This window comes from Embiotoca jacksoni, unplaced genomic scaffold (assembly GCF_022577435.1).
Source record: "Embiotoca jacksoni isolate LCO1_2020_lvr unplaced genomic scaffold, fEmbJac1.0.p SCAF_12, whole genome shotgun sequence".
Classification (NCBI taxonomy): Eukaryota; Metazoa; Chordata; class Actinopteri; family Embiotocidae; genus Embiotoca; species Embiotoca jacksoni.
Window position 1 is genome coordinate 14,916,717 of NW_027185252.1, and position 20,656 is coordinate 14,937,372.

Genomic DNA, 20,656 nt, shown 5'->3' on the forward strand with positions numbered 1-20,656 from the left:
AGTGACGTCAGCTACGCGGCCACGCCCACAACATGTTTGGCTGGGAGCGCTCGATTCAGCACATCGGGACTGCCCGGAGGACTATACTCTTTATTCCAGAAACACCATTTGTAAATTAAAAAAAAAATTAAAAAAAATCCTGCATTCATATGTTTTCTCCCCAAACCCTTAAAAATAACAGCTCGAATATCAGTGAGGTCAAAGCAACTTTATTCACCTTACGAAAAAATTAGGGTGGAATATTACATTTCAACAAATCTTTCAATTGATAATGACAATTGATGCTCACTTACTCATGAAGCCATTACACATGGACAGTGATGGATCAAAATCACTTATAAGCATAATAAGTATTATGATATGCAGCACATACATTAAATGATGTTGTATATCCCCAGTTATCGGCTGATCAATCAAGAGTCTGTAAGAACCACAAAGCATTCATTAATCCATTGGTCCTGATAAAATCTCATTCTTGGCTCAATATAGTGATAATAATAGTTTCTAAAAAAAAAAAAAATTTAGACCAAGTAGTAGGAATGTTTACAACATCATTTACAAGCAAAACACATTCTCAAAAAAGAAAATGAAGAAACATCCATCAGTAACAATCAGCAGACCCGGAGGCCACGTAGTAAACTAGCTCCATTAAAATCAACACAGATGATTGGAATGTAAAGGAACAAAAATAACTGCCATTTTCAGGGTGATGCAAAATCACAGAGATAATGTCATAACAATCATCAACTTTTGGATAGTGGGGGTTGAAAAAAACATCGTGTCCATGTGCACCAAGTCTGGAAATGATACATTCACGCAAACAAAAGTTCCTACAGCAATCTTTTCAAAGTGAACATTCAAATGCTTTTTTAATGATATTTACATAATTGACTCTGACTTGAAGACGAATCCGTCAAAACAAAGATGAGTTGTAGAATAAATAAATACATTTAATAAACTGTAATTGATACAGACATGGCATGTGGTACACTGTTGACCAAAAACTAAATAAAGCACAAAAAAAAAAAAAGCATATTAAATTAGGCTGTGAGAGTGTACAGTGCATTTTTGGAGTGCTCAGAAGAAGCTCGTCTTGAGTTTGATGGTTGGTGCAGCCTGCACAGTCGGCTGAGCTTGTCTGGCTGCAGCTTTGGCTTTGCTGCTGGCCTGGTTGGCCCGTATGGCAGACTCCAGACGGGTTTTGAGCTCAGGTGCTGCACCAATCACTATCTTGAAGGCAGCTGGATACAGGGGACCAATTCGCATTAAGTTCTGAAGGGCAAAATCATGCAGACCTTTGGAGACTTGGGGCGCAGAGGAGAAGTCATTTTCATCCAAAAGGTAAGAGACAAGAGTCGGTACAAGAAGAGCCAACAGCTGCACCCCTGTTGAACACACAAATCAATGATACATTAAAAAAAAAAAGATAACCAGTAACAACAAAGTAACCCAGAATATGACTATCTGTAATAGTCTCCATACATATCAAGTTCACTGAGTAACGCTACGTGTTCAAATTATTTATTCGTGGTGGACAAAATGTGCCCGATTCATACAAGCGTGTATTGGAGTAAAATGAGAAACTGTTGCTGTTGTCTCGTTGGACTAGAAATAAAATGGGTCATAAAATGCAATATGAAAGATCTCAAAGCAGAACAAAGCTTAATTATAAATAACAAGTTAAAAAATAAACACAGTTGGACCTGCAGTGATTAATCAATTAGCTGCTCGACAGAAAACTGTTGAGGAGCTAATTGATGTGGCAAAACAAGACTTCTTAAGACGTCATCGTGCCTTCTGGGAAACAGATACTTTTTACTGTTAACCGATTTTATAAGCAGAGTGATTATATGATTAATCATGAAAACAATGAGCAGATAAATCTCTGGACAACTGGACAATAGAGGATAATGTTGAAATCAATGCTAAAATAGACAGTAAAGCAGTGCTTGGATTCTAAATTTAGCTTTTAATGCTTTATTGGTACAGAGCTAAATACTTTCAGAGACCTACTTTAAGAGATCGAAACACTTTAACGGGACAAATACAGCACTTCAGCGGTACATTACGCAGAAGCATACTTACGGTTCTGCTCTTCACCCATGCCGACCAGATTCTCCAGGACCCGGATGCCCTCCTGCACAGCCTGCAGCTCGGCAGCGGTCCCTGGCCGACTGCGCTCCACTGCCTTCAGCTTCTCCACCATGAGTGGAGCCAGAGAGTGGATGTAAGGAATAGCGAGAGCGCGGCTGGAGTGTTGAAACACTGACAGCAGCAGCTGGTAACACCGGGCCTGAACCTGTGGCAGCACAAATATAAATCTGTCATCAAGCAGCACCACACCCACCTGGAAAGCCTAATACGCCTTTTTTGTCAGGCGTTAATAGTTTACAACTTCTCCGGTGTTTGCATACAGAGGTGCTTACCCAGGGGTCACTAGAGTTGAGGCCATTTCGGAAGCGGTCCATGCAGCCCTTCTGCAGGACGGTCACTCCAACAAGTTCACTGCTGGCTGACAGCAGGAAGAGTGTGATCGCTGTCAGCATGCTGACCTCATCCATGTCGGGCCTGGACTCATCTTAAAATCATACACAAACAAGCAAGCATGATTTTAATGAATAACAATGTCATAATTTAATCGTGATCCCTCCGCAGAAAGGCCAGAGGCCAAATATGTGTGTGTTTGCTTACCTGGCTGTGAGTATTCGAGTACAGATGCCAGGCTGCTCCTCACCAGGCCGGTCCACTGAGTCTGCATGCTCTCTGCCCGAGCCTTTGGGGAGGTGATGATGGTCTTGATGCCCTGCAGGGCAGCTGACACAGTCACAGGCACCGAGTTGTCAGCAGTCTTAACCGCAGTTTCCCTCAGGATGCCGGTGATAAGGAAGAGCGCTGTAGGTAGGATGGTCATGCTTCCTGCAGAGGCAAAAAGCAACTGTGAGAAATTTCATGTCATAGTGGACAGCTCATTGCTCAGATTGCTATGCTAACAATATTCACATTTACTCTTTGTCTCAGAAATCCATATAGCAGTTTCTAATACCATCTGTGGACAGCCTTGTCAGAGAGTATAATTATACACTGACCTGATTAAAGCAGGCCAAGAGCTGGCTAATAGCTCCAAATATCATCCAAAGCAGAGACTTGGTATCAATGTACACTGTCAATGCTTTTGTATGTGTTTTCCTTTCATATTTTACATGGTGTGTGTGTGTGTGTGTGTGTGTGTGTGTGTTGTTGCAGTTTGCCTCGGGCCTCACCAGCAGGAGAGCAGAGCGAGGGCAGTTCTGCCAGGATGGAAACTGTGTTCGCCACCAGGCGTGCGCTCTCTTCGGGAAGTCGCTGAGGCCTGAGTGGCGCGTGGCTGGGCGACTCTTTCACACGTGTGTTGAGCTGCGGTAAGTGGCGGACTAGAATGAACACTAGCAGCTCCATGGCTGCAAACACCAGAGACTTGCCGGGGACGAGCTCCCCTGTGTCTCCGCCTTCCCCGAAGCTGGGCCCAGAGTCTTTCTCGCCTTCTTCCTCTTTGCCTGAGCAAAATAACATGGTGAACTAAATCACTCAAGCCACCACATAGTTTAAACAGCTTTCCTACAAATACCAAACTGAATATTGATATTAAAGCTCTTATTCAGTCATAGTCGAGATGAAGCCAAGCAGGATATGACAGCGCTTAGATGTGATGTGATGTTCCTGACCCTTGTTGTTTCTCTGTTGCTGCAGATGGTCCTGTGCAGCCCTCAGGGTCTCCTGTACGACAGCAGTGACCTGGAGCTGGACAGCAGGAGGATCCCGGGTCAACAGCAGCCTGTGAAGCACGTTCAGGAGCTCCACCGCCAGCAGCTACAACAGAAGATAAAACACAGTTACAGTAATGTCACTGTGAAACATGAGGAACGTGAATATTGGTATTCAGACAAGCACTGCACTTCTGCGGTTTTGTCAACAGATGCACAAGAAGTAGTTTTATCAGAGGCAAGTTATTAAAAGCACACAGCATAACCCTTAATTAATAAAAAGCTATCCTGTAATTGTTGATGTTACTCAAATTTCTTCAAATAACTACACTATGTGTAAACAGAAATTCAACTACAGTTTTAATTTTGCTTTTTAAAGAAGAGAAAGCTTTATCAGTATAGAAAACAGACCCAAAGCGAGAATGATCTAAGTTGCTGTGTCCCAATTCAGCGTCTGGATCCTCTGAAATCCAAACTTTGAAATGTGCCAGCAGAGACCTGTCCCATTTCAAGGGCTCAGCCACATACAGCCGAGATACAATCTTCTACCAGATATTTGTGGTAAATTTATTACCTGAGCTGAGAGGTGTAAATAAAAGAGGCTTTTAACAAACAGCTTCCACAATGCCAATAAGCAAATAATGCATACTGTTTTAATCATTTATATATAAAACATTTATATTGTACATATTGTATGAATATGTAATTTTGTATGCAGTTTAAAGAATCCAATTGTGATACAATTGTAAACTGTCATGCAAATGTTACACGCTATTTTTGTGTAATTTCTGCCCTCTTTCTTTACCTGGTCTTCTGCGATGTGGGTCTTTGCACAGGGAGATTCTAGCAGAGTGTACAGGGCCTGCAGGCAGGACATCACATGCTCAATGGGCTCCTCGGGCCGGGGGAAGCAAAGAAACTCTATACTGACACCTGAGAGACAAACAACACAAAAATGCACTCAGGGTGTGTTCGTCTGTTTTTTTTTTCTGTTTATCCAGTGGCAGTAAGATTAACAAGCAGTTTGTCTTTTCTTCTTTTTTAATGTCAAACTTCTGTGTATCAGCTACACATTGAGGAAAAACACACAAAATATGGTAATGCGTCAAACCACCGATGATAGCCACGTGTTTCTTTACCCAACATCAGATGCATCCGGTCTTTGACCGACTCATCAAAGGTCTTTGTTGTGGAGGAGCCTCCCTGAAGCAGGCCAGGAGCTTTGGAGGGAGCTGACGAGATCTCCTCTTGATCCGAACCCAGTCCGAACCCGGTGCTGTTCAGCCACAGGGCCACCGCATGCAGGACAGGAGCCCAAGAGCTGCGGTAGTGGAGCCGTGCTGTGTCTATAGTCTCAGGGGTATAAAATGCTCCACCTGTACACGGATACACATCAGAGGGAAAACATTTGTTTACACCAAATCACACTACTTTAATCTGCATTTTGTACAAATATGTTTTACTGCATTGCAAAATATCCATGTCAACTTAAATGTTTATTAAATTTGAAATCACATGGTATGGACCAAAAACTACAGGAAAGGACTGAAAACCTAGTGGTTGAAGGAAGCAGTATTGAAATGTTCTATGAGAAATATCATAAATCTACAACGAGACATCAAATAAAATGAGGTCAAGTAGAAAATGTCTCATTTAAGATCACACACTTCAATGTTATATTCAGCATTTGGTAGACAAGAATCTGTCTTGTACCATCGGGAGGCAGCTGACTGGAGAACTCAGCCGGCAGAGTGAGCAGAGCGTAGTCCCGCAGCATGGCCAGCCACAGGCGGCTCAGCGACGGCAGCTCTGGCTGCACCAAAGTGATAAGACTGTCAGGCGGAAGCACGTCGGCACCCAGATCGTCCTCGTCCTCATCGTCATCTCCGCTCCGGACCGGTTTTGCGGGCTTGGACTCAGCCTCTTTCTTGACCTTCATCGCCACCACATACACCTGAGCAGGAAAGGCCAGTGTGCATGGTCAGATTTGTCATGTAGACAGTTTGCCATATAAAAACACGGCAGTGCTCAGATCATCCTCAGTCTCACCTCGGCCCATGCCTTCAGCACAGCCAGCTTCTCCATGGTGGTGGCACTCTCACTGTACAGCTGACTGGACGAGCCTTTCCCAGCCTGCACCTTGTCCAGCGATGAAACCAGCAGGTTGTGGACTCGCCGCAGGTCATTGAGGTCACTGACAACGCCACTGCCAATCCACGTACTACACACCTGTGGAAGCGTGAGGGGGGCCAAAGTAATAAATGGTCAAGGTTTACAGCACCTGTGGTGTGTATAAATTACTCCTCTTATAAAACCTGTATTACATAACAGAGCAGTCAAGGTTGATTAGCCATTAAAGGGGCAGGCGATGTAAAAGAAATGTTAATAGGACTGACGTGTTAGGGCTGTAAAAGTGGAGCAAACAATGGATTCAATCCTTCTGAGGAAAGTGTCAGGTGACTAAGGGCCGGAGTCTTTCTTTAAGGAGAGTTATAAATGTGCTATGATGCAAACATACTTAATAAGACACCTTCCTACCTGTGCGATTATTTTAACTGTCTGTCATTCCACAGGTTCAGACGGTACATATTAAATACTTTGTAGTTCTGTTTTCCATGCAGTTCTGAGTTAATCCTACTTTCTGGTCTTCAGAACGACTCCCGACCAGAAGTGGGGAAGTCAAAGAGAACATTTTTTTAATAATACTCTGCTGACAGGCATGTTTGTTATTTGCCCCTGTCTATCATTTTTTCACAGTCAAATCAGTCAAAGAGCATTAAGCCAGAAAGTTTGACACTGCCGAGTCCTCCGGGTATGATGACCCTCTTTGCAGTGGTAATTAACTGCTTCTGCCTTCACAGTGCTGATAATCACAATATATGTGCCGTAAGGCCTGTTACTGGAACAAATGTTGCAGTACAAACAGGGCTGGACGCTAAATGCCTCTGGCATATGTGCACACCTCAAACAGGGATATTTATTGACATTCATCCAGGAAATTGATGTCTTGTGTCTTACCTGGCATGCCTTCGCTGTTATGTCAGAGGGTGTGTCAGGTGAAAATGCAGGTCTGAGGGCGGCACCGACCTAAATGCACACAAGTTGCATAAAGTTCACTCGTTCTATCGTGTTGTACAATTTCTGTCATTTTCATTTTAGGGATTTTTGCATGGTAATGCAGTTGAATGTGTTTTTCAACTCACATTGGCCTGGTACTGTTCCAGGATAACGTGCCCTGGGAACTCGGGCTCTGGTACGGACGCAAACTTTTTAATAATGTCCTCCAGGGCCTGCAAGCCAGCCATCCTCAGCTGGTTACTGTGGTCTGTGGCCGCCATGAAGGCCATGCGGATAAGGTCAGACAAATGGAGCACCAACATATCTCCTGGATGGACAGAGACAGGAAGAAAAAGGACTGTGAGGATAAATAATCAGAAAATATTATTTACACATTTGTCATAGTTTAATATGTGATTTAGTAATGATAGCTCACACACGAGCACGAAGCTGCATTTATTGCATCCTTCAAGGTCTTTGCTTTTTAACACCCTCCACTTGAAGTATAAATACAGTTTCACACAACAAATCAGTTTTTAGAGTTTCATCATGTGCTTGCAGCGACTCAAAAGAAACCAGATATTGAATCTGAGGCTGAGATTTAATTGAGTATACCTTTGAAGGGATTAGTTGGACACACCGACATGCACACCCACCATCCACTCAATCCCAGTCACTAAATTTGGCTTGGCTGGTTTCAGAGCTGCAAAATCACTACATTGTGCTGTTACTATCAAGCCTGCTTCCTTATTACGGAGAAGCTTATAAAAAATACTGGCTCCTCTGTCTGTCACAGTCCCAAAATACTCCTACTTTTGCTTACTCATCTCTAGCTTTGTTCCACCTTTACATAACAGAACATGAATTAGCTTTTTCCAGAAGCTGACTCAAGAACTGCCCATGTAAGTACCAAAAAAAAAAAAGAACCTGAAATTTAGCTCGGGAGGCATAAATCAGTCACAAATCTTTCAGTGTCCCCTGAGTTAGCAGCCTGATGAGTGGTACCTTTGGGGTTCTTGGCCTGTGCAGAGCGGGCAGCTGCCAGGTCAAAGTGCACCTTGTCTGCGTTCTCACATAGCAGAATGATGCGGCACAAGCAGTCTGCGGCAAACACCCGCGTCACCCAGCGCGGAGCCACGGAAGGCTTGGACTTGTCATCGTCGCCCAGGCCTGTGAACATGGTGTCATCATCCATCTCGTCTTTTTTCTCGGAGTCTTCCTCGTCCTTTTCCACCTCGAAAACAACGGCTCCCCCTACATCTGTAAAATGAGATGGACACATTCATGATGCAAGGATTTAAAAAAGGAGAAGATTTAGATTTTGTTGTTCTGTAGATTTACCTGTAGTTGCTGCAAGGACATCTTTGCAGAGTTTCAGCCAATGAGAAAGTTTTTCCACAGCAAGAGAAGACAGCATGTGACCCAGCGTGTCATGGATGTCAGAGCACAGCTTCCTGTCTGTCTCCCGGTCCAGCATGCCAAACAGAACGCCCTCCAGACCCGTCTCTGTGATGTTCAGATCTGAACCAAGGACAAATTCAACACAGCAAGAGACACAGTGTCTCACTGAGATATGTAACTCAAACAGAATCATCAGGGTAAGGATTTATACTCACTGATTGTAGCGTTGTCTTTGTTGTCTCCTGCTCTCTTCGCCAGGCTCATTGCATACTCACAGACCTCCGCAGCTTCTCTCTGGGCGAGCTGTCTCAGGCAGGCCACGGCAGCACGTCGCAGCAACAGGTGAGAACTGCATAGGTGGACCTGCAGGTATCCCATGGTACAGGGAGAAATCGTGATCAAGATGAACACAAACTACAGGTATTGCAGTTGCGTTCTGAAACTTGTGATGTCTTACACAGAGACAGGGCACCAGGCTGGACAGGTTGACATGTCGTGGAGCAAACATGTGCAGCTGCTGCAAACATGAGATGGCAGCTGCCTGCACAAGGGAGTCAGAGTGGTCCTGCATTATGGCACAACCGACCAGGCAGGACGAGCGGATGGTGGAAATAGTGGCTCCATTTCCTAGCAAACCCAATGATATTGATTATAAAGACAGACACTCAGAATAACAGCATTTTTAGTGGGTAGAGGACATACTGCATGTCCTCCAGTGTGCTTAAATGGACTGCAGAGACTTAAAGTAGACTACGCTGCCACCTGCTGGCTAGAAAACGTTATGTTACATGGCTTTTGAAGAAGTCAGACGTCAAATCAGTTACACAATGAGGTGAAGTAATGTGATTTGGTTCCTGCTACAGTTACCCTGTAACTCCGGTCCCACGGTGGTGATGAGAGCCCCCAGGCAGCGGCCCAAACACTGGTGCACCTCTGTGTGGGACGGGGGCACAGTGAGGAGCAAGGTGAGCACCAGGGACAATGTGGGCTCCACGTAGCCTCTGTACATGGGACCACTAGAATCCACAATCAGAGCCAGCGAGTGCAGAGCCCACGTCTGGGGAAAAAAAAGTAGGTCAACAACTAAGGGGTGCAAAGAACAACGAAGCTGGATGTACTTGAATCTAAATTCTGTTTTGAAATAACATACAAGAGAACAAAACAATACATCATCTATTACAAACTACAAAAAAGGTGATGAGCAATTTACTGTACCTGGACCTCGTGAGAGGACCCGTCCTGGGCCAGAGCCAACAGGATGCTGACACTAGTCTTTAAGTGCTGGCCAGAGCCAATTCCTCCAACATATCGATGAAGACAGCCGAGAGCCAGTGAATGGCCCGTCCTCGAAACGACATCACGGGCTGACTTCAGTCTATAAATAGAGGAGGAAAAGAGATATGGATCACATGAATAAAGTCAAAGAATAAAGAAATAAAATAGATTCAGTTCAGACACAGATTAACAACAATCAAGGACATCTTTGGCTAACAATAAAATATTCAAACGGTTTCATTCTGTGTAACTGGTTATATCGCTGGTGTGTTGACCTGTGTCCATTCTACTTCACAGGATAAATAACAGCATAAACAGACAGAAAGAAAACCCAGACAAAACAGATATGATATGCTTACTTGTCAAAGCTGGTCTGAGCCATTCTGGCGATGAAGGTCGCCTCTCCAACCACCTGAGCCATCCTGCCCAGGGCCTCTCCAGCAGCACAGCGCAGGATGGGATTGGGATTGTCCAAAGCTCCCATCACCAGGGCCAGTGCCGATTTACGCACCTCTTCAGGCCCCAGAGTGCTCTTGTTCTCAGCCAAACCCTTCAGTCAGGAAGGAAGAGGTACATTATATCTCACTGTTGATGTTATCTGAATGATTAAACATGACATTCCTGTCTTAAGATGACATAAAGCATGTTTTCTTACCTTGAGGGCACTAAGCACCGCAGTAAAGATGTTCAGCTGGACCGCCTGCTGTCGAACTCCTTTAGCCTGCTTTATACACTCTGCAAAGTGGTCGAGCATCTGCAGCCTGAATCGTACACAAAGCCAGGTGGAATATATTACAAACTAGAATGACACAAAGAGCTCTCCAATAATGCAGTAGCGAATACAAATACAGGAGAAAAATACCCCAAAACGATTGTATAACAAAAAGATTTAATAATGAAACATGTTTACATGTTGCAAGTATTAAAACCACAGCAGCAATAAGCAATGACTAAACTGCTTACCTGTGTTTGAAGGAGACGTGGGGAAAAACGACACCAAACAAGGCCACTGAAGCATCGATGACCGACACACCCAAAGGGAGAGGCCCAGGGATGGCCTCGCCGACAGGGACACGCAGATAGATGGAGGAGGGATCGTGTTCCAGAGCTCCGCTGCCAGAAGCGCTGTTCGGCTGCAGCTGTTCAGGAATCATGATACAGTAATATTCACACCAATTTAACACACCGAAACTTAAATTGTGGCCAAAAAATAAGATAATAAATCTCTGTCCAACTATCTTTTGTATGTACTGTATTTATTTAGTTTTGGTTTTTTTTCATATACCTGGAATTACAACTAACCTGATCTTCTATGGACTTGTGGTCCGTCTCCTGTAGCCAGGAGCCCATGAGCACACTGTCATCATAGTGACACAGCGAGCGCAGCAAAGAGGTGGTGGTGTTGGCTGAGTTGTCAGTCAGAGTAAACTCTGCCACCAGCTCCCTCAGGAGGGCGTTGAAGCTGCCTATACAAGGAGATATCTTATTTTAAAACACCTGTAAATGATTTTGAACCTGTGTGAAAAAATATTACAGATGTGACTGCTTTACCTTCGTAAGTCTTAGGAGGCAAGAGAGCCAAGATGTCGTACAGCCTGAGCCTCACCATCGCTGCACTCGCTTTCAGGTGAGCACCGTGGACCTTAATGATGGCAGGGACACTGAGAAAAGGTCAGAATATTACAATCATTACATATTTGATCAGGAAACAATGAAATAAATAGCTATCACACATTAAAGTGTTAATGAACAGTGTAAGGAACAAAGAAAAAAAATCTTCTCTGTCTTCACATCTTCAGCAGACAATTAGATTTAAAAGCATCACACTCACTGAGACATCATGGTCATGGCACATTCAATGGGAGTCATCAGTCTCCGGATTACGTCTTCTGTAAGAAGCTCGGGACAGTGTGCCACAAAGCTACGCATGGCTACAGAAGAAAGGAACAGTGCTGGTCAGAACTATGTCTGCTGATATTATAGACAGGTACACAGTGCAGGTGTGTTTCTTTACCACAAAGTGCTCCAGCTCGGCCCTCCAAGGTGACCTGCCAGGAGAAGGAGTCTCCTCTGGCCTTTTCTGCCTCCAGCTCCTTCTGGGAGCGAGGAAACACGTTCCTCCACAGCAGCAGCATTTTGGGGAGGTGATAGCGCACAAGCGAGGGACCTGGGAAAAAGTACGAACACAATGAGGTGGCCGAGTTGGAGGCGAGAGGGAGAAGGGATTGCTGAGATATCGCTAAGGAGTAAGCGATGTCTGGGAGACTCACCCAAAGTCATGAGGGCCCCCAGCAGGAGCCATCCGGCCTGTGTGCGCTGCAGGGACAGACGACTATTCTGAGCAGCTGTCCGCAGGAGGTCTTCAGCTATACTCACAACCAGCTAAAGGGACGGAAAACGAATCGATCTTTAAATCAGGAAATCAATAAGGCTAGTGCAAAAGGGCAGTCAAGAATAACACATGAAGAAAGACCAACATGACACATAAAAGAGTGAAAACTCATGAGGTTGCATTCTAAGGAGACACACCTTGCCCTTGGAGTGGGGGATGCCCAGTGGACATTGGTGTACGCCGCCCAGCAGAGCAGCCATCGCAAAGCTGTAGCCGCTCACAGCCTCAGGTGAACTCTTCAGGTTGTTGATTCTCTCTGCACAGCGGTCCAGCAGTGGGGTCAGCTGATAGGGCAGCGCCACGGCAACACAACGCAGGCACCACGCAGCCGCCAGACGCGCTGCCATGCTCGGGTGCAGCAGCACTGAGGTCACGGTTTCGAGAAGCCCTGTAAAAGAGGACATCGAAGACGTTTTAAGTAGTTAATGAATTCAGTGTAAATGAATTCCTTCTGACTTTTGATTCCACCTTATTTAATTAACTAATATTCATTACGAGTAAAATGCAACATTGCACAGAAGTGGATGTAAGATTTACATTGCTAACATGTCACCAAAGCTACAGAGGATACTGGCCAGTGGCACACATTATGATCTATGTAAAACCAGCTTGTGTTTATAGAAACTTAAGGCCCGAAACACTGGCTGCATGGCGTCTGTATTACCTTTACCTCACTGCACACCTGCAGCTTGCTCAATTGTGTGTGTTTGCACATTGGCAGCATGTTCACTACAGCACTGATACTGCCAATCCTATCATTGAATCATCTAATTTCCTTGGATAATGGCCATCAGCAATGAATGTTTGGGGTACGACAGTGAAGACTTGTAGCCAAAACGCAGGCACGGGAATTTTGTTTACCTTCCTTCAGTCATTCATGTCTTGTGTGTCTCACCTATAGAAGGCTCCTGGATGAGCGGTGAAGCCGTGGCACTCAAGCTCTGAACTAAACTGCCCAGCTCTTTCAGGGCGCACACCATAACATGCTGACTGGCAGAGACGTCAGCCGCTGCCTTGTTCTCTCCGCTGATGTCATTCACTACTGCCTCTGGAAAAACATACGACCGAGAAAGAGAGATGAGCAAGAAAGGTGAGTCAGTATAAGTGTTTTCAAATTTCAAACAAGTCACGACAAAAACATTCAAAAAAAGAATAACATTCAGTAGAAACTAATTCAGACTGTGTGAAGCACTGATGGATAAGGTGTCTCGAAATCAAGAACAATTTACACTGCTATTTTCTCAATAACAAGATACTTAAAATCCTTTGGCACTTTTTTATAAATTTACTGTAGATTGGAATAGCGTAATAGACCACATTAGGCCATGCATTGCTGTCACACATTAATCTGTAATAATCAGAAACTACAGAACTGCTGTATTTGCCACAAACTCAGAGCTCTGAGGATTTATTTGATACAAAAAAAATGAAAACAGGAAACTATGGTTATAGTCGTATCCAAAGATAAATGTTACAAAAGTGCAAAACAGTGACATTAAGTCACATTGTAACTCGTCTGGCCTGTCATCTGATGGTCATTAAGCAAGAACTAAAATCCTCTGAGCTCTAAATAGGCAACAGTGAAGAGAGATCACTCGTAAGAAAAAAAGTCAATCAACTGAATCAAAGAGAAGATTTAAAGCTGCTTCTGGAACTGTGGCGGTCACTGCGCTTCAAACAACTTGGGATACAAAGGTGGACAAAGACTAGGAGGTCCCACTTCCATCGTGGCTTCCGGGTAATATTTTCCCAGGAATCGTTTAGCACAGATATTTGTCATTAGATTAGTTTCATTTCAAGAAGTCTCACAGATCCGGTTGGTTGGAAAAGCTACAGCAGCGAGTACAGAGTGAACACTAAGGAGCCCAGGACGACGCCTTGAGAGACACCAACATTCAACAACGTCTTTTTTTAAAATCCTGTCTCAACATCAAAAAGAACAGAAGAATGTCGTTTTGAGATAGTTTAACATCAGTTTAAAGGTTGCAAAGCAAATCAGAGTAAGAATCATCCTTTTCAAATGAGATAAAGGTGATTTTAAAAATGATTAATGTGATGATGTCAAGCAGAAAAAAAAGAGGTTTGGTGGAGCAAAGACTACTGTATGTCTTGTTGCTGTGGGAGGGGGAGCCAGAAAAAAGTTATGCTATCTGCTCCTTAGGGGTTGTAAGTGTAAATTCACAGGCAAAAAGCCATGAAGGCTATGCAATAATGCAGGCATGAGTAATTCATAAGCTGAGCAGGCAATGTACAATGTTCCTGACATTATGATGCAGATTGTGGTTAAAATGGATGTAAAGAAAGGGGAGAGTAATCCAAAAGGCAGAAAGCCAAAGTAGGGAAAGCCATCTGCGCACACAACTCAATAAAGAAAAGAAAAGCCATATCTGTACACAATGGAAGCACAAACCATGCAAGAGTTTTAAAAAGCAAATGAAGGGGGAATTAATGGTGATAATAATGGATGAGTACTTACTCTGTAATGCTCTGAACCGTGATATTTCCCCCCCATCCTCCTTACCCACAGCCCTCATCTGCTTGCTGATGGCTTGGCAGATTTCTTTGCCGGCTGCAATTTGTGCTTTCTCTCCGAGCAAGCCGCCAAGGGTGGCGCGTAGCATGAAGGAGACGCAGCGGCGCGAGTACACGGCCTCAACGTGCGTCTGCGTGGCCCGCGGGTGAGACACGAGATCCAAAACGTGGGACAGGAACGTGGCGAAGTTGCGCTCCATCCACTGACCACCAAGTGTTGTCACAAACACAACGTAAGCCTGAAGACGATGAAGGAGGGTTATGTGTGAGGTGGGTTGATCAGCCGGTGCAGGTTCCAGTTATTATCCAATTGAAGAATTCACCTCACCTGTGTGACGCCCACCCGCACCTCCCTGCTGACGGAGCCTCCACCCTTCAACATCTCCCCGCCACTTTTGAGGAAGCCAGATCCACCACGCAGAAAGCCTGTCGCCATTAGCTCCAGCACCTCCTCCAGAGTGGCCCGCTTCACATTCTGACGCATCACTGTGGACGGAATTTTTTTTTAAAAAAGGGTCGAGATCCTGAAAGTGGGGAGCTTCTATATTTCACATAAAAGCAGCCAAACAGGAGCCACATAGATCAACACTTTAACCTACCAGCTGCCTGTTTGGGCATCAGGGCAGTGGCCATGACCGTCCCCAGCAGTTTGGCTACCGCTACCCGAACACCATAATTGGACCCTTCCAAGGCTTTGAAACACAAAGTGGCCATGTTCTCCAGTTCAGTGGTCCACATGAATACGGCCTCATTCTGCAGCTCCAGTAGGCACTGATCAGGCAAGAGGAACGAAGATGGAGAGCTTTTAGAAATATCTACAATATTCATGTGCAGGGAATATCCCATTCATTACGGACGCTGAGTTATACATATGATGACAATAGACAGTGAACACTAAACAGGCTCCACTTTTTCTGAGACTAACCTTTGCTACTGCACAGCGTACAGCCATGGACCTGTCTGTGAGGAGAGACCGGGCATTCTTGTAGATATCTCTGTGACATGAAGCTGCAGCTCCACCGAGTCCACTGAGCACCTTCTGCAGGCTGAGAAGGATCTCTCCTCTGCCTTGGGACTAGATCAGTGAAGTAAAGGTGGAAATAAAAGGGTTAAAATAGATGTCACAGTTTCTCAATGATAAATCTCTTTAATTACTATTTATTCATTACTGTTCCTATATTCCAAAATACAATTTGACCCAATGAATTGAATGGTGTGTAAAAAAAAATTCCCGAATTTTGTGCTCTGAAAAGTCGTACCTCTGCACTCTTTAATGCCTTCAAAAGATTATTAATGGTGTCTGGAAAGGAGCTTCCCAACATCCTGCCCATCTTCTCATAAAAAGCCCCGACACATGCAACTGCAGCACTGCAAGAAAAGCATAAACATCAACACAGAATTAGAAATCCCTTATAATTATTTCATCAACCACTGCAACACAATCATCGGGAAAATTCAGAATTATTCGAATGAAAATATGAAATAACTGCTGTTACTGGCATAATATAAATATAACCTCATTATAATCTATTCTAAAACACTGCAGGACGAGCACAGTGGTTTCGTGGGTAGTTAGGAGGTTCTGACCCTCGTGTACCAACATCACCTCTGAATCTGTACAGAAACAAGTCTGTATGAATGAATGATGCATAAAACCCTGCAGGACACCACTGATGCAGCCCCATCCATGGTTGGAGTCCATTAAAGCAAACAAGAAACACGGCACAATGTCTGATCATGAACACTTAATCCACCCTTTTAAACGTGAAATGTCATTCTGCGGATTAACGTTTGGCTTAAGTGCTAATACCCTCGACGGAGGTTCTGCAGTATATTCCTGAATCTCTGAAAGCAGTGCTGAAGTGCTTATATCTTCATGCAAATGTGTTTGAGCTCAAACAGAATATTAATGTGCAGAGTAACTGTACGAAGGGGGATCAAAGACCGCTACTGTTGTGCACAAACGGAGCAGGAGGAAGCTATAACCTTCATCAGTAATTATTCCAAGTTATGAGGCTTGATTAACATCAACAGTTGGGTTACAGGTGTTTTTGTGACCACTCGTAGGTGCACATTTGTGATTTCAACATGAGTTGAGTTGAGCAGAGAGCACGCGTCAAAATTTTGTGTCAAATCCAGGAAATCAGCAAACGAGACCCATGAAATTCTTCAGAAAAGCCTTCGGCAATGAAGCACTGGTGAGGTGTTCAGAGTGGCAGTCGTGTTTTAAGACGGGCCGAGCGTGACTGTCCAAGACCACAAAAGGTGCATCGGGTCAGAAGTGCAACCAGATTTGTGAATTCATCCCCCAAAGATCAGACAGTCAACACCGAGTTCCAGTGATGTCCGCGACCGTTGTCGCAAACAACCTGAACTTTGGTTCCCCAAAATGACAGCGCGTCCGTTCACAGCGTGTTTAGAAACGCACAAGTTTCTCATCTGCAACAAGACCGACGTCCCTCCGCACCCCTCCTACTGAACCCCAACTTCTTCTGACACAAACTTTGACGCTCTCTGCTCAAGTTTCAAGTCCTTGTTAAAATAACAACTGCATTCCAGTGGTCACAAAATGTGTGTAACTCTGGTGCTGATGTTGATCAAGCGACGTAACTTTGAATACTTCGTCACAAAGGTTAAAGCGTCTGCTGCTCTGCTCCGTTTACATCCAACGGGAAAACGCTCTGAACCTTTTGATCCACGCTGCTGTGATTAAATGAGAACTTACAGTTTTGTTGGCAGGTACGCAGGTGTGTCATCCTTGCTTTTGATGATTTCATTGCATTTATCCAGAGTCTGGAAAACGGTGAACGTGTCACCGATGCTGTAGAGGGTAGCGAGGTTTTTGGCCAGCAGTTTTCTTGTTGGCGGTCCGGGGGCACTGCTGATCAGTCCTGTCAGCTGCTCCACCAGCTTCTTCTGCTTCTCCTTCACATCCACCTGTCACTCAAACACAAAATGAAGTCACAGACGGCCTCTGAAGAACAACACTCAGAACAAAGCAGCGCCACAGTCGGAGTCGTCACCTTATTTGCTGCCACGAGCACTTTGTCCAGGAAGCGGAGCCACTCAAAGATGAAGACGGGCCTCTTTGCTTCAGTGATCTGGGACAAAGCGTCTTCATTGAGCAGCAGACTGTGAGCCAGCTCCATGGCGAGGACCTCTGAGCACAGTGCTGCACGTCCTCGTCTCTGCAATGACATACGAGGGGTCTTCAGAAACGTCTCCTCACTAACAATCAGTCTGTCCTCCAGAGTCCAGCGTCCTTGTAATGTCTTCAAGAGGTTTTGCCAGATACAGCCGCTTTATGCATTTTTTTTAAAGTCGACCTTATGTTCCGTTAAATAAAATCTCAAAGCTGCATGATGTGAACAGCTGGCTGCTGAGTGTGAGTGACAGCTGTCAGCCTCCAGCTGTCAACAGACGAGCTGGTTAGCAACTCAAGCTAGCTGTTTCCTACCAAGGAACAACTAACCTCCACCCAAACACCTCCACCCAAACGGGACGTCAGTGATCTGTTACCATCTTTTAAAACATCCCGCTATCCCAAAAAAAAACACCTTACCGACGACATTTTCCTGAAACGTGGGATGTAAATAAAACCAAATTGTTCATCCTACCTGTTTCGATGACCCAGGATGAATGACGACGAGTATCGGCGGTGTCGCACTAAAGTGTGTCCGGGGTGAAACCAAACAACTAACGTAACTAAGTAATAAGAATTTGTCTCGTACACAAAGATTGTGTCACATTATTGTATATTTTTTTTTCAGTTGTTTATGTTCAATCAGCGTAAATACTTTTGTCCAAATTAAAGGTCGAGCTGAACGGAACGTTCGCCTTACCATATACCTTGTAGCTAGACGGAAAGCAAATGTGAACGAACCAAACATCAGAGGAGCAAATACAAACGCCTAAACGGATAATTATTTTTGGCAGTTTCTGCTCTTTGTACACTTTTGACCTCTTGTGTGCGTCTGCAATGTCCGACGAGGAAGAGGACTACATGTCTGACGCATTTCTTCGTAAAATGTAAGCGTTTTGTGGGTCTACTTTTTGTAATAAAACGGAGACGTCGACGTTGTTATATGAGGAACAATCATGTAGTTAAATTGATCTGCAGCGTCTGAATATTAACAGACACAGTCAGGAAAGTGTCAGCTATATAGAAATATACATAGTTATAGTTACTGCTTTCAGAATCACGATCATAGTTGTTGTTTTTTGTATTTATCCTGGTAACTTATTGTGTGTTGTTCTCGTCTGTTAGTCCAGATGTGAAACCAGGTGTCAGCATGGTGAGGCGAGTCAAAGAAGCCATGAAAAAGGAGACACAGCAGAAAGAGAAGAACATTCAGAACCGTCAGAAGACCTACAAGGAGCAGGAGAAGGAAAGCCGAGAGGCAGCTTTGCACAGCTCCATCGGCAACCACAACAAGGGATTTGCACTTCTGCAGAAAATGGGTTATAAAACCGGTCAAGGCCTCGGGAAGCAGGGTACGTTTGTTCTTCACTAAATAACGTAATGCTCAGGTTTGCATTTATTAAGAGTGCTAATTTGAATTTGTTTTAAATCTTCAGGAGCAGGGAGGGTTGATCCAATCCCTCTAAATATCAAAACAGGTGGGCAATACACTGGTTTATTTTTTTTTTTTACAAAATTCAAAGCATATTTAAGTGACGGCGGTTGAGATCCTGCGGATGGATTACACTGTTTTTGTCTCTAATTAATCAGACAGGGGAGGCATTGGACTCGAAGAGGTGAAGAAAAGAAAAGCTGAGGAGGAACTTGAACATTATCGGCAGAAAGTACGAGCCAAACAACAGAATGAGACCAAATCTCTGGAGGATTTTAGGTGAAGTTTGTAGCTGCCTTTGAAATGCACAAGGCCTCTAAATATTGTCCCCTCATATAATACAGATGTTACGTCGTCCCTGTATGTGATCCTGTACTTTTTCATTTCAGGTCAAGAGTAAGGACGGAGAGGGAGGAGCGAAAGATCGAAGGCGACCTCAGGAGTAGTCAGCGGTCCTGTGAGCAGCTTGACAGTCAGAAGGTTGGAAGACTTATGACGCACATCAAAGAACTAATGCCGTTTCCACAGATCTGTAATCAGTCTAACCGCTGTGAGAAGAGAATAAAACCACACAGAGAAAACTTTGCATCCCATGTTTTTACTGTTCCCTCTACATCAGTAAAGAAACAGTCATTTTCTGTGTGACAATCCTTCAGCTGAGGTGTCTTTTCTTTTCAGGGTATAACTGTCCCAAGAGAAGACTGGTACTGGCCTAAAGCAGGCGCTGATGACGAGGAAGATGATCCTAAGGAGGAAGAGGAGGAAGAGGAAGAGGAGGAGGAAGAGGAGGAGAAGGAGGAGGAGGAGGAGATTATTGAACTAACAGTCAGTATTCAGTTTATCTTTCTATCTTCAGTTTATTTGGGGATATAATGTGCAGCCCTAATTCATGAACAATTAAATTAACTTAAGGAATGTTATATGTCATTTGCCGTGTAAACAGTTCTTTTTTTTTTTATATGCCGCAATAAATACATCTCAAAGGATTCCATGCTGATTAATCCAATATTGATTATGTGCTTCTTCTCTTTCATAGTCCTTTGATAAACTGCAAATTTTGACATCCTATTTGAGAGGAATCCATTTTTACTGCATTTGGTGCGGGACCACCTACAATGGTAAGAGTGATGACGACATGCCTGTAGTTTTATCTTTTTTTTTATTGCCTTCGCTGACACGTTTCTTTTTTTTTTTACAGATGAAGAGGACTTGTGCTCGAACTGTCCCGGGGACACAGCGGCAGACCACGAATGAACATGATTTAAAAAAATACAATGAGCAGCAGGTCAGAGGGGAAAAATCAGCTACAAATTGTTTATCCTGGAAATATTATGTGAGTGAGTGCATAAAAACTTTTAGGCTCATCACACTTTGCTATTATAAGCAGACAAGGCAATAAAGTGATCTGAATTAAATCATTTTTGATCATCCTATTTGAATCTGCTGTCCACTGCTTGTTTGTTTGTGGATTGCGGTCTTGATGTTTTCTTTACATATAAAAATTTGGGAAACTTGGATACGTTTTAATATTTATGTTTTGAAAAGCTGTACAAAAGTTGTAATATGTTTCAATAGAAGTTGCATACTTGTGTTTTCATTAAATGTTGGAAAAATTCTACCTTTTCACCTTCATTGTATTTCGTTCTATCAACCTAAAATAGAATAATTAGGGCCAGAGCACCGAT

General features: G+C 43.9%; 2 protein-coding genes across 2 annotated transcripts; one reads left to right on the forward strand and one right to left on the reverse strand.

Moving 5' to 3' along the window:
• Positions 1-193: 193 nt before the first annotated feature.
• Positions 194-18,050, reverse strand: heatr5b (HEAT repeat containing 5B). The gene is made up of 36 exons (XM_069145032.1): positions 18,015-18,050; positions 17,421-17,585; positions 17,123-17,334; positions 15,657-15,765; positions 15,323-15,472; positions 14,997-15,168; positions 14,726-14,883; positions 14,387-14,636; positions 12,761-12,913; positions 12,003-12,253; positions 11,744-11,855; positions 11,488-11,640; positions 11,305-11,404; positions 11,025-11,134; positions 10,776-10,939; positions 10,437-10,612; positions 10,129-10,234; positions 9,833-10,023; positions 9,414-9,573; positions 9,066-9,255; positions 8,656-8,825; positions 8,414-8,561; positions 8,139-8,318; positions 7,803-8,057; positions 6,944-7,125; positions 6,759-6,827; positions 5,790-5,969; positions 5,454-5,694; positions 4,880-5,116; positions 4,546-4,673; positions 3,702-3,846; positions 3,261-3,533; positions 2,692-2,916; positions 2,427-2,578; positions 2,086-2,299; positions 194-1,385 (listed from the first exon to the last, which is right to left on the reverse strand). Exons 2-36 carry the CDS (start codon positions 17,544-17,546, stop codon positions 1,078-1,080), a joined length of 6,150 nt encoding a protein of 2,049 aa, XP_069001133.1. The 5' UTR covers positions 17,547-17,585; positions 18,015-18,050; the 3' UTR covers positions 194-1,077.
• A 218-nt stretch (positions 18,051-18,268) lies between these two features.
• gpatch11 (G patch domain containing 11) lies at positions 18,269-20,606 on the forward strand. Its single transcript, XM_069144083.1, has 8 exons — positions 18,269-18,426; positions 18,665-18,891; positions 18,976-19,017; positions 19,130-19,250; positions 19,361-19,451; positions 19,650-19,796; positions 20,008-20,089; positions 20,170-20,606. Exons 1-8 carry the CDS (start codon positions 18,377-18,379, stop codon positions 20,223-20,225), a joined length of 816 nt encoding a protein of 271 aa, XP_069000184.1. The 5' UTR covers positions 18,269-18,376; the 3' UTR covers positions 20,226-20,606.
• The last annotated feature ends 50 nt before the right edge of the window (positions 20,607-20,656 follow it).

Coding starts and splice junctions, on each gene's coding strand:
- heatr5b (XM_069145032.1), bottom strand. CDS start 17,546: ATGGAGCTGGCTCACAGTCTGCTGCTCAATGAAGACGCTTTGTCCCAG. Junction 11,856..12,002: donor TCCCCCACTCCAAGGGCAAG/GTGTGTCTCCTT, acceptor CCGTCCCTTTAG/CTGGTTGTGAGTATAGCTGA. Junction 2,579..2,691: donor ACTCGAATACTCACAGCCAG/GTAAGCAAACAC, acceptor TATGATTTTAAG/ATGAGTCCAGGCCCGACATG.
- gpatch11 (XM_069144083.1), top strand. CDS start 18,377: ATGTCCGACGAGGAAGAGGACTACATGTCTGACGCATTTCTTCGTAAA. Junction 19,018..19,129: donor CCCTCTAAATATCAAAACAG/GTGGGCAATACA, acceptor CTAATTAATCAG/ACAGGGGAGGCATTGGACTC. Junction 20,090..20,169: donor GTGCGGGACCACCTACAATG/GTAAGAGTGATG, acceptor TTTTTTTTACAG/ATGAAGAGGACTTGTGCTCG.